Source organism: Lacerta agilis, chromosome 3 (assembly GCF_009819535.1).
Source record: "Lacerta agilis isolate rLacAgi1 chromosome 3, rLacAgi1.pri, whole genome shotgun sequence".
Lineage (NCBI taxonomy): Eukaryota > Metazoa > Chordata > Lepidosauria > Squamata > Lacertidae > Lacerta > Lacerta agilis.
The window spans coordinates 87177994-87191041 of NC_046314.1; the positions used below are offsets into that span (position 1 = coordinate 87177994).

The 13048-nt window shown below is 41.4% G+C and overlaps 1 protein-coding gene across 1 annotated transcript in view; it reads right to left on the reverse strand.

Annotated features, from left to right (window-relative positions):
- The window catches only part of LOC117044644 (calpain-13-like), a 76183-nt gene that overhangs the window by 23015 nt on the left and 40120 nt on the right, over positions 1-13048 (reverse strand). Inside the window, exons 8-11 of the mRNA XM_033145452.1 lie at positions 11364-11449; positions 5848-5922; positions 4067-4215; positions 792-937 (exon numbers count right to left, since the gene is read on the reverse strand). Coding sequence (XP_033001343.1) covers positions 792-937; positions 4067-4215; positions 5848-5922; positions 11364-11449 — 456 coding nt within the window. The remainder of the gene's footprint in view (positions 1-791; positions 938-4066; positions 4216-5847; positions 5923-11363; positions 11450-13048) is intronic.

Below are 13048 nucleotides of genomic sequence, written 5' to 3' on the forward strand. Positions count from 1 at the left end.
TTGTGCAGTGGCTTGAATCCATACAAGTTATTCTAAGGATGGAAGCCGGGGGCGTGGTGGTGGTGGTTATTCTAGATTAATTAATGCAGAGTAAATGAGGCTAATCTTAGCTACATCTCCTGCCAAAATATCCAGGAGTTCTGCAGTGGGTGTCGAATGGAAGAGACAGAGCCAACAAAACAGTTCGGGTTCCAGCCTGTGAAGGACTCGAAAATGCAAAAATAGGTTTCGTTACATTTCAGAGACAGTGCTTAAACTATCATTTGAAAATAATTGGGGAAAGGCAAAGCTATCCTCAAGGGGGGAAAACAAAGAGAGAGCTGGGTGTGTGTTGCTTGTCATCTGGGAGGAAGGATGGTTTAGAACACTGGGTATGAGGAGGCAGCAATGTTCATCTCTTTCCCTCCCATTGCAGCCTGGAATTTCCCAGCCATCATGAGAAGAGTTTGGATTTGATATCCTGCTTTATCACTACCCGAAGGAGTCTCAAAGCGGCTAACATTCTCCTTTCCCTTCCTCCCCCACAACAAACACTCTGGGAGGTGAGTGGGGCTGAGAGACTTCAGAGAAGTGTGACTAGCCCAAGGTCACCCAGCAGCTGCATGTGGAGGAGCAGAGACGCGAACCTGGTTCACCAGATTACGAGTCTACCGCTCTTAACCACTACACCACACATGAGACAAAACAGGGCTGGTTTTCGGCTGAATCCAGCACATGAGGCTAGAGCAATTTATACAGCTGGCCAGGCTCAAGCATGAGCAGAACACCAGTTATTGTCCGGCGTTACTTACCTTGAGTATTACAAAACGGATGCCTGGAGGTTGTGGACTCCTTGTATCATTTACGAGTTTCTGTGTCAGTGATACCACAACATTGGAATTTTTCATGTCTGGCTCCTGCACCTGAATTAAATACCGAGGGTTTCTGGAAAAGGCACCTGTTGCAAAAAACAATGATTTTCTGTTATCAGACACATGCAACAGAGTAGTGTGGATCAAGTGAGACCTCCCTCCTTTATCTCTTCCTTTTACATCTGCCTGCTGCATGCATGCCTTCATATGCTTGTGGTCCTGTGGGAAAGGCAATTCCTTCAGCCTATCAATGTCTCTAGCAGGCACTTATCCTGCCCTGTTGCAGGTAGCTGTTGTTGTTTAGTCGTTTAGTTGTGCCCAACTCTTCGTGACCCCATGGACCAGAGCACGCCAAGTACTCCTGTCTTCCACTGCCTCCCGCAGTTTGGTCAGACTCATGTTGGTAGCTTCAAGAACACTGTCCAACCATCTCATCCCCTTCTCCTTGTGCCCTCCATCTTTCCCAACATCACGGTCCTTTTCAGGGAGTCTTCTCTTCTCACGAGGTGGCCAGAGTATTGGAGCCTTAGCTTCAGGATCTGTCCTTCCAGTGAGCACTCAGGGCTGATTTCCTTCAGAATGGATAGGTTTGATCTTCTTGCAGTCCATGGGACTCTCAATAGTTTCCTCCAGCACCATAATTCAAAAGGATCAATTCTTTGGCGATCAACCTTCTTTATGGTCCAGCTCTCATTTCCATACATCACTACTGGGAAAACCATAGCTTTAACTATACAGACCTTTGTCGGCAAGGTGATGTCTCTGCTTTTTAAGATGCTGTCTAGGTTTGTCATCGCTTTTCTCCCAAGATATAAAAAGCCCCGATCCTCAGTTCTACCAAATACAGGGAGGCAATAAATTCTCTGCATACAGTCAGAGATCACTGCTAAACAGAGATTCCTGAAGCAGTGGCATCATTGCAGGCTGCAATCCTTATCTACCAGGTGGAGGCAATCTGCATACTTGGCCTAATTCATGCAAGTGGCAAACAGGGAAAATGGGTAGGAAAAGACAACGCATTGGCAGAAAGATGTGAGAGAAAAGTCTGTGGCTCTGCCTGCAACCAGAACATGCCCCCCCAGCAGATTACACCACAAGCCTGTGCAGCATTATCTTCCACTCCTCCCCACCCTGCAGCCACCATGTGCTTACAAGATCTCCTCTGAAGGACCCCCAACTGCCCCACAGCAAATTTTGAAGAAGTAGGGGGCTCTGTGGGGCAGGGAGAGAAGCAAAGTCTTATTGTGCAATTGAACATCTATTCCACTTGCGCACAGACAACTTAGAATACAATTCTATACAACTACTGTATAAAAATAACAAGTCGCTGGATTCTTGCAAGTCTGGCGGTGGTGTAAAATAATGCTAAATTTCTGGATAGAGGAGGAACTTCACGTAAGAAAAATGAAAACATCTTATTTTTACACCACAAGTAGTAGAACTTTATTTTTTAATTTTAAAGAAGCACAACAATACAAAATAAAACACGTTATGGATAAAATATAGGCCCCAATGTATTTCTTACAAGACTGAAAATAGTATATAAAGGTTGTAAAGCATGAATATATATATATATATATATATATATATATATATATATATATACACACACACACACACACACACACACACACACACTTGGAGAGAAAATAGGAATTTGTTAGCAAGCCATAAAATTATGTTAGCAAATAGCTGAAGAAATTCTAAAGGAACACTGATTGAAGAGAAGTGTAAAGTTTCCATGGTTATGATTATGTGCAAATTAGCTGTACTGATTAAAGTGTGGTCTTTTTGAAGAACAGAGCAAATCATTCAGATTCCACAACCGAATGCATACACCAATTTTTGAAGTGACTGTTATGTTATATAAATTGTGAAGACATTTGCTGTTTCTATGTTTTCACATGCTGTATTTTAATTTTTGTTTTCATATGGTGAATAATAACGAGTTTAACGAATCTAGATTTCAGATAGAAACACTTTCACACAATTCATAGATAACATGCCCAGGCTGTAACCCTAAATTCACTTTCATGGAAAGAAGCCACATAGAGTTAATCCAAATATCCTAAAGAGAATCCATGGGCTATCATCAAATACAATTCAAAATGTGGTCAGTCTCCAGACTTGCCATATAACCAGGACATCCCTAAATAAACAGTTGACGCTGCTTACAGAAAGTGGCTGGAGATATTAGATCCTCACCGAATTAAGTACTGGGACAACTAAGCAGAAAAAGGATAGGAATATGTAAATAATATCATAAGACGTTGATTTCAGTGGGCTTAAGCATGCCTAATTCTGTGCAGAATTCTTCTGCGATGTGTATATTTCAGCTTTGAGATCAGACAAAGAAAACAAGGTCTGGGATTGAAGCTGTAGGTTCTGTTCTAAGCAGCAACTGCCCTGCAACACTGGACATTATTTGAGAATCCAATGTGGAAGAGGACATGGTAGCAGAACCTTGAGAATTGCAGTTAGTTAATTTCACAAACATGGATCAAAAACTCAATTAAACAAACTGGGTTTATTTCCAGATCAAGTGTTCTGCTGAGGCTTGATGGACCTCATGATTATAGCAGGACCGAGGTCATGGGCAATTGCCATTTACAGATGTCTGTCTCCAGAGTGTAAAATTCAAGATTTATATGTTACCACTCACTTTGAGCATGCAATATTTTGCTATGTCTTTATAATCAAGCCTGTGTTAATTAAATATTGGTGCAATATGGAGATATAAAACATTGCTATGTTTAAAATTTCACCTTTTCAGTTCAGGTCCAGATAATAAATTACTATTTTGAAACAAAATAGAAAATTCTTTTCAGTAGCACCTTAGAGACCAACTGTGTTTGTTCTTGGTATGAGCTTTCGTGTGCATGCACACTTCTTCAGATACACTGAAGAAACAGTTTGACATTTTGAAATAGTTACAGGTGGGTAGCCGTGTTGGTCTGCCATAGTCGAAACAAAATAGAAAATTCTTTCCAGTAGCACCTTAGAGACCAACTGAGTTTGTTCTTGGTATGAGCTTTCGTGTGCACGCACACTTCTTCAGGTATCTGAAGAAGTGTGCATGCACACGAAAGCTCATACCAAGAACAAACTCAGTTGGTCTCTAAGGTGCTACTGGAAAGAATTTTCTATTTTATTTTGAAACATACTGTTTGAAAAAAGAATAGGGAAATAATTTAAGGAAGAATACTTATTTTTACCTTCTGGGGAGAGCCCTTGAACCCATCTGTCGACATGCGTTTGCACAGACCACATGTTGCTTCTTTGCGCTCCAAAGTCTAGGAAGGTTGGCACATTATTGCAAACATGCAATAATAAAAAATGTTCTTGGAAATCTTCATATGACATCCTGACAGAAGATAAAATGAATTCTCAGACAGGCTTTGCATCGTTCTACTTGGTACAACAAGTACACATACATTTTCAATCCTGGTTTTCCAGCCCTGTGGACTAGAAATATTTTTGAAATGGAGAAGTGGAATTTGCATGGTTCTAGAAAACAAGAAGATCAAACCTATCAATTCTTAAAGAAATCAGCCCTGAGTGCTCACTAGAAGGACAGATCCTGAAGTTGAGGCTCCAGTACTTTGGCTACCTCATGAGAAGAGAAGACTCCCTAGAAAAGACCCTGATGTTGGGAAAGATGGAGGGCACAAGGAGAAGGGGATGACAGAGGATGAGATGGTTGGACAGTGTTTTCGAAGCTACTAACATGAGTTTGGCCAAACTGCGGGAGGCAGTGAAGGATAGGCGTGCCTGGCGTGCTCTGGTCCATGGGGTCACGAAGAGTCGGACACGACTGAACGAATGAACAACAACAACAACAGAAAACAAATTGCAAAAACAGCTTGCAGTTACCTGTGGTGAGCAGCCAATAGATTGCCAGCCCTTTTCTTAGAAAAAAAAAACACTTTACAGATTGTAGTCTTGGGTTGCATTCATCAACCTATCACTAAATAGCAGTTTGCAAGAGCGGAACAACTTCTGCATGTGCAGTTGTACTTTCCTTCCTCTCCTTTCCTCCCCAACCTGCAATCTGTTCTGAGGTTTCCCCCAACTCTCTGGAGCATTTTTGGGGATGGAATGGGCAGGGGCATAGCAAGGGGGGCGTAGGGGGCGGGGAGCCCCACGTTCCATAATGGAGGGGGTGACAAATTATCAATGAACAATTGCTGTCCTACTAGGGCGGTTCATAAAAAAATGTTTTTTAATGCCTGCTCCAAAGGTCTTATCTTACTATACTAGGGATTATATAGCTATATATGAAATTCCATGCACATCGGTTAATATCTTGACCCTCCACCACCAAAATAGCTGTTTACTTGGCTGTTTTCCTATGTCGCAAAGGCTGAAATTTCAGTTCAGTGGAGCACTTACTGTTCCCAACCCTAACCCTGTGGAAAGCCATCTAATTAGACTTGATTTTGATTTTGAGATGTTTTTAGGAGGTAATCTAATTATTGTTTGATTTTTATACCAATGTTATGTATCTGATGTTAGCCACCCTGAGCACAACTTTGGCCGGGGAGGGCAGGATATAAATTGTTGTTGTTGTTGTTGTTGTTGTTGTTGTTGTTATTCCTTTGTAAGAAAATATGAAATAATGTAAAACCATTTTTGCAGGGGAGGGATCAATGGGGGAGGGGGTTGACAAGAAATTTTCCGCACTGGGTACCACCTGACCTTCCTACACCTCTGGGCATGGGACATGTGCTGTGGGAAGAAGGGCAAAGGCCCCTTGCGCAAGTTGAAATTGTTCCACACAGACATTTATTGAGTTGAATACAGCCTCTTATATTTAATATAAGTATAGCAGGACCCTGAAAATAAGAGTGGCTCACTGCAAGAAGATTATTTATTATTAATTCAATTTTTATCCTACACTTTCTCCCAAAGCAGCCCAGATGGCAACATATGGAGATTATTATAGCTTGGGGGTCTAGAGCACAGAGAATCACAGAAAGACAAATTGTGAAAATACCAGAACTCGCCGTTATCCTTGTCTTCATACAGATATTTCTTGTATTGCTTCGGGACTCGATCCCATTCCATGGAACTATAAACGAGGACAAGACCATATGAAATATAAAAAAAGGTTCCTAATTTGCCCAAATGGATGAAATGGGTGTGACCAAGCAGGACCTGACAAGCTAGAATCCCTTTGGAAAGTTTCATTGTAAATACAGCAGCAGAAGAGCAGTGAACATATTTCAGTTTATGAAACACAGAGTCATAGAATCACAGAATTGGAAGGGACCCTGAGGTTCATCTAGTCCAACTCCCTGCAGCGCAGGAATATGCAGCTGTCCTATACAGGGATCGAACCTGCAACCTTGGCATTATCAGCACATTCTAACCAACTGAGCTCTCCACACCCACATACGAGCATAATAGAAATCAAGAGCACGTACACAAATAAGGGTTACATGCAAAACAAAATAGAATATGAATATGCAACTTAACTTTTAAACATTGCTCTAAACAATAAACAGCTAAAGAATAAACAGTTTAACCATTACTAAATCCTACATCGGCTCACCTAAACCCCACAAGCCCTCTAGTTAAAGCTTACTACATTTCCCCCAGCTGTCCTAACTACAGGGTGACTCCGTTTAAGAGACAATGTTGGTACAGTCCTGATTTAAAATTCCAAGAAGCAAGCTCCTGTGGTCTAAAACACATCTTACTAAAGATCAGTTCACAATCTTTCAGTTTGCGATTGAATCAGTTCATTTTTATTATTTTTTTATTTTTAAGAAAACTTCACGAGAACTTGCCATCCTTTTAAGGCATTTTTCTCCTAATATATACATTTTTTTGTATTCAATTCTCCCTAATGTGATGCATCCTTTTTGCTATTTTCACCAACATGTGCCTTTTTTATGCACACGTTTTCCTAACAGGCACATATTTTTATTTTATTTTTTGGTACATTGCTTGATTGGAGAACTGTAGCGCAAAATTTAGAGAAGTGCAAATTGCAAAAAGATCGTTGTGTTTTGGTTCACACGTTGCTTCAAAAAGTGTGACTGACAAAAGCTAACGGGCTGTATGTAAATTATAAACGTCTGGATCTGTATTACTGAAGCCTAATCTACAGAGCTGGACCATAAAGAAGGCTGATCGCCGAAGAATTGATGCTTTTGAATTATGGTGCTGGAGGAGACTCTTGAGGGTCCCATGGACTGCAAGAAGATCAAACCTATCCATTCTTAAAGAAATCAGCCCTGAGTGCTCACTAGAAGGACAGATCCTGAAGTTGAGGCTCCAGTACTTTGGCCACCTCATGAGAAGAGAAGACTCCCTAGAAAAGGCCCTGATGTTGGGAAAGATGGAGGGCACAAGGAGAAGGGGACGACAGAGGATGAGATGGTTGGACAGTGTTCTTGAAGCTACTAACATGAGTTTGGCCAAACTGTGAGAGGCAGTGAAGGATAGGCGTGCCTGGCGTGCTCTGGTCCATGGGGTCACGAAGAGTCGGACATGACTGAACGACTGAACAACAACAACAATCTACAGCAGTAAACCATTTTGGACTTTAAGCTGCCTCCGTGTGGTGACTGGAACTGGGAGCAACTTCCACTGTGTGGGTGTCTCACCCAGCGCTGTCTTTAGCATATGCGCCGCCGGGGTGCAAAGATCTGCCCAGTGCCCCCAAATTTAGTTTAGCCCCCAAATTAACACCACCACACTTAAACTTCTAAGTATTGTTTAGGCACCTACTTAGGAGAAACATCAGTCGTGTCAAAGGTGCTGCTGACCCCGCTGCTGCATAGCAGCTCCATACAATACGTAACATAATATTTTGATGTAAGAGTTAATTCCGTGTGCATGGCGCCGTTGAGAATGACAAGCGCCATTGTTGAGTCTGACAGGCGCCGCCGTTGTGAATGACAAGCACCGGCGCCGGCGTGGCACATCTTTGGTAAATGAGTGCACAAAGTTGAAAATCTTTTGTAGGTATACATTTCAGCAATACCTAGGTATATAAAGGTGAAACTCGAAAAATTTGAATATCGTGGAAAAGTCCGTTTATGTAAGCAATTATTTTCATTAGCTACTGGAGTTTAATATATGAGATAGACACATGACATGCAAAGCGAGATATGCCAAGCCTTTGTTTGTTGCAATTGTGATGATTATGGCATACAGCTGATGAAAACCCCAAAGTTGAAATTGTTAATTTGGGGTTCTCATCAGCTGTACGCCATAATCATCATCACAATTATAACAAATAAAGGCTTGACATATCTCGCTTAGCATGTCATGAGTTTATCTTGTATATTAGTTTCACCTTTTAAGTTGAATTACTGAAAGAAATGAACCGTTCCACGATATTCTAATTTTTCGAGTTTCACCTGTATGTACAGTATTTGTTTTTCTAGCTTGATCAAAATTATTTATTATTTCATAACAGGTAGATAGTTAAGAGCTTAGGCAGCTTCAGCGGCAGGTGCCTGGCGCCCCCCAGAATTTGGTGCCCAGGTGCCCTGTACCCCTGGCACCCCCAGGTAAAGACAGCCCTGGTCTCACCTCAGATTCCCAACATGCTTCTCCCTGCCACTCCATTTTATCCTCACAAACAGGTAAGTCAGGCTAAGACCTTAATAGCAGAGTGAAGATTTCAACTCTGGTCTCCCAGGTCCAAGCAAATTAGATTGACAGACTTGCATTGGTTTGCTATGTGTCATGCATTTGCTGTTCTTTTAGAATGTGTGATTCTATTTTGGATTAAAACTTGGCACAGATCACTTTGAACGTTCTGAATGCACCGAATCTGCTTGATGGCAGGTTGCTAAAATACGGTAAACAAATCTGAATCTGATGAACTCCTACACTGATAAAATTCTACAAAAAAAAGAAGCTTGATAGAAATGCTCAAACACATGAAGACTGCAGTATGTACATTACCATATGTATGATATTGTGATTGCTTTGGGGCAGCATTTTATCAATGTGCATATGTGTATCAGTACTGGGACGGGGGGGTCTAATGGCGGGGGGAATAAATTCATTAGTTTGTCTCCCGCCCCTGGTTCAGCTATGCATGAACGGATTGATAAAACACTGCCCCAAAAAACAATCATGTAGCTGAAAGCTGCAGTGCATGCACAGAGCTCAATATAAAATTCAGAAATTTAAAAAAAGAAAGAGAGAGTGATGGATGAGTACGTATGCATCACTTCTACTTTGGAAAGAAGACCAGAAATCCAAATTCCAAAGAGAAATTCAGATGGGGTGGATTTCAGAAGCATCACTCATTCCTTTCAATGCTTAGTTCTTCCCCCAAAGCTTTAAATTCAGCCACGAATGGGCACTCAACAAATTGCCAGGAGTAAGAAGCTACACACTTCATTCTTAACAAAATAGAAAATTCCTTCCAGTAGCACCTTAGAGACCAACTGAAACTCAGTTGGTCTCTAAGGTGCTACTGGAAGGAATTTTCTATTTTGTTTCGACTATGGCAGACCAGCACGGCTACCCACCTGTAACTTCATTCTTAGGTCCTGATCATGCACCTTTGTTGTTGGGATGCCATACAATGAAGAGAATGAAACAGTTTCTGTTGGTTTTGATAGTCTGGGCGGCACTGGGGCTGGCTGAAGGCATTTTGCTGCCAAAGTCAAAGCAAAACGCACTCAGGTGCAAGTGCTCTCTCTCTCTCTCTCTCTCTCTCTCTCTCTCTCTCTCTCACACACACACACACACACACACACACACTGCCCCCAAGTCAAAGTGCACAGTAGCCAAGACCTGTCAAATCATTTTGGTGCCTGAGGCAGAGACTCCTACAAGCACCTCTCTCCCTCTCCGAGAATAAAAATGCAACAATAATAAATAACTCAAAGTGTACTGACTTTTCAGGATACCCGAAACCAGCTGCCTGAGGTGACCATCTCACTATGCCTAATGGTACAGCTGACCCTGGGTGTACTTTAATAAAGAAATAATTCTTTGCATCTTTAGCTGCTGATATTACCTCTCCGCAATCCCACCACACAGACATTGCATTAGCTATCCAGCTGTGTTAATTCTCAAGCTGCAGTTTTATAATTAAGTGATAATTGTGATGTATGCATAGCATTAACCAAGCAGAACTCAAGAATTGTATTGATCCATGCAGTTTAAGCCTGCTCCACCAAAATTTCAACTGTATTGAGATTAGAATTAAACTTTGCAAAACCTGGGAAATTATGCTATGCTATGCTATGCTATGCTATGCTATGCTATGCTATGCTATGCTATGCTATGCTATGCTATGCTATACTTCGTAGCTGAGCTTCAGTCACACCAGCATGTAGATACTAAAGAACACTTCCCAGGAAAGATTATTTTAGTAGCCCAGAGGAAAAGAAGATGGCTATATAAAACCATAAAGCAACTAGTATACTGTTGCACGTATACTGTTCTTGTTTTTCAGTTTTCATTTGCAAATTCAATAAAGAGGGGGGAAATGAAAAATAAAGGATTATGAATACTGCACAGGAGCATATTTTCCAAATTTTTAGCTCCGTGGTAGTGGGTGAGGGCAAAATCATGGGACACCATCCAACCACTGGTAATTTCTTTTAAGTCTTATTGATCTCAATCATTTCATGCTTAAATCATTCAGTGGAATCGATGAGACATAAAAGTGCTTAATTTTGATAGACTGCACCTAGGGTAATTCGAGTGAATTGTTCTTAGGTGTGAGGAAAGAAGAAAGAGGAAACAGCATACCCAAAATGAGAGCCTGTTGGGAAGGGCCATAGCTCAGTTGCACAGCAATTGATTTTGCATACAGAAGGTTACAAGTTCCCTGGCATCTCCAGGTAGACCCGAGAGAGACCCCTGTCTGAAATTCTTGAGAGTTTTGGCTAGGGTAGGCAATACTGAGAGAGACAGTCGGATGGTTTAATTCAGGATAAAGCAGCTTCTTATGTTCCTATGACCAGAACATAAACGGTAGAAGATGAACTTTGGAGGTGTTGACCAGGGCCAACAGGGGTCCCCCAAAATGGAAAGCGGGGAGCTGACATTTTTGAAATGGTTTTGGGCAGTAGAGGCACAATAATATTACTTTGATGGCAGCCAGCAGAGGCAGCTTTTCTCCCCTTCCCTTGTTCATCTTAAAAAAAATAATAGCTTGGCCACTGCCTGTGGTGGTAGCAATAGCAGCAGCAATGAAGTCTTTCTTGATGGCAAGCGAGCAGGTGGAGTACAACTCCAGTGAGATCCAGCAGCCATCTTGCTCTGCTGCTACTTCCTACCTCACATGGATGTCACCATTTTGGCCTCAGCTGCATCAGAGGCCAAGGAAGGAAGCTGCAGCACAGCAGAACAGTCACTGGGGATCTGCCTCAGTTTGTCCTGCCTGTTCCTCTGAGGCTTGTCTGGGTCACAATCTGGGCAATCAGCAAGAGAGAGGGTGCACGGTTTGGATGCGCTTTAAGGCAAACAGGGAGGGGTTGGCGAGCAAAAGCAGCAGAGGCGGAAATAAAACATTTGAAATCATACCGATCACTCCAAGCTCCAATCCACTCCTTATGACCGTAAGGATTCCAAAGTCTAATTAGACGTTCCGTCATACCCATATAGGGAACCTATTAAGAAGAAAGAAAAAGTCACAGTGGCATCTTGTATATTGGGGGTGTTTTGGGGGGGGGGAGAGACGTGTAAAAGCTTCTTCTATTTTATTTTGGGAGGCTCACTTTAGTTCCTAACTTTGTCTGCATCTAAGGAACAAAGGATGTGACCCTCCACACAATGAAGTTGCTGAAATCATATTGCATTCAATGGCATGTAATAAGCCTTACTATGCACAAGATGGTAGGCAATGCAGCTTTAAAAAAAAACTATGTGGAAAACAAAAACTGCCTAGTAAAACATGGGAGCAAAATAAAAATAAGTCCTGGAGCACTTATTAATCACTAAATAAGTCCTGTACACTGTTGTAGCATGATTGAAACTACCATATTCACACTTATGGAAACAGTATGTGAAATGAAACACAACTATCCTTAGAAATCAGCACTTCTCTGAATTTTGTGATGCAGTACTTCAGCCAAATATGTGTATATTAGGAGAAATGTGTGTACAAAAATGTGTATATTAATAGAATTTATTGGTGAAAACAGGATATAAAAATGTGTGTATTAGGTAAAATGCGCACCAAAACAATGGTAAATTCTGTTTGTTTTTGTTTGTTTGTTTGCTTGCTTGCTTGTTTTAAATTACAAACTGATACAGAAATCAGGAGAACTGACACTAAGATTAAAGATAAACTGATAAAAACTAAAATTGACAGATTCATTCATCTATAACTGCATGTTACTTCCTTGTTAACATGGAGCATAAAGCTATTAATGGCTACTTGCCATGATGGCTATGTTCTGCCTCCAGAGGCAATAGGTCTCCGAATGCCCGTTACTAGGACTCAAATGTGTGGCAAGTGCTGTTGCACTCTGGTGCTGCTTGCAGTCTTCCCATAGGCATCTGGTTGGCCACTGTGAGAACACACTGCTGGACCAGATGGGCCATTGATCTGAATCAGCAGACTCTCCTTATGTTCTAATGATGCCCTTGATGGGAGCACTACTTTAATACACATGGAACATGAGTCAGCGAGTTTGGTCAGGTTCACAAAAGCATATATTGGCTTTGCGTATGAGCATTCAGCTTCCTAACCAGGTTTCTTCAGGCCACAAATAAAGCTGATTATAATCTACAGACACGAGCAGGAAATTAAGATCTTCACATAGCCCACATAGGAGGAAGGAAGCAGCATCAATATGTAGAAACTGTATCGTAGCTTTTTTAGGAGATGCTGCTTTCTGTGCTTCCAGTTGCAAATAAATTCGAAACACGAGAAGCTTCAATAAATCTTAGAAGGTTCTCACCTTGAAATGTAATCACTGAGTTCTGGATTCTGTTCTCAGCTAGATATTAACAAGTATTTCCGCCTCTAACAGCCAACTAAATACTATCTGTTCAGTCTTGATGTGCCTTTTCCTACTGAGACTTTACTCTTTCCCCATACATTTCATTTTCAAGTTGCCACAAAATCTTACAGCTGGTTTAAGTCACTGAACTCTCATCTATTCCCCCCCCCATAAAATGATGCCGTGCCAATGTTGTCTTATAGGGGGAAAACAGGCTAAAATTTCAGACCATTCAATAATTGGGAACAGGAATCATGAAAT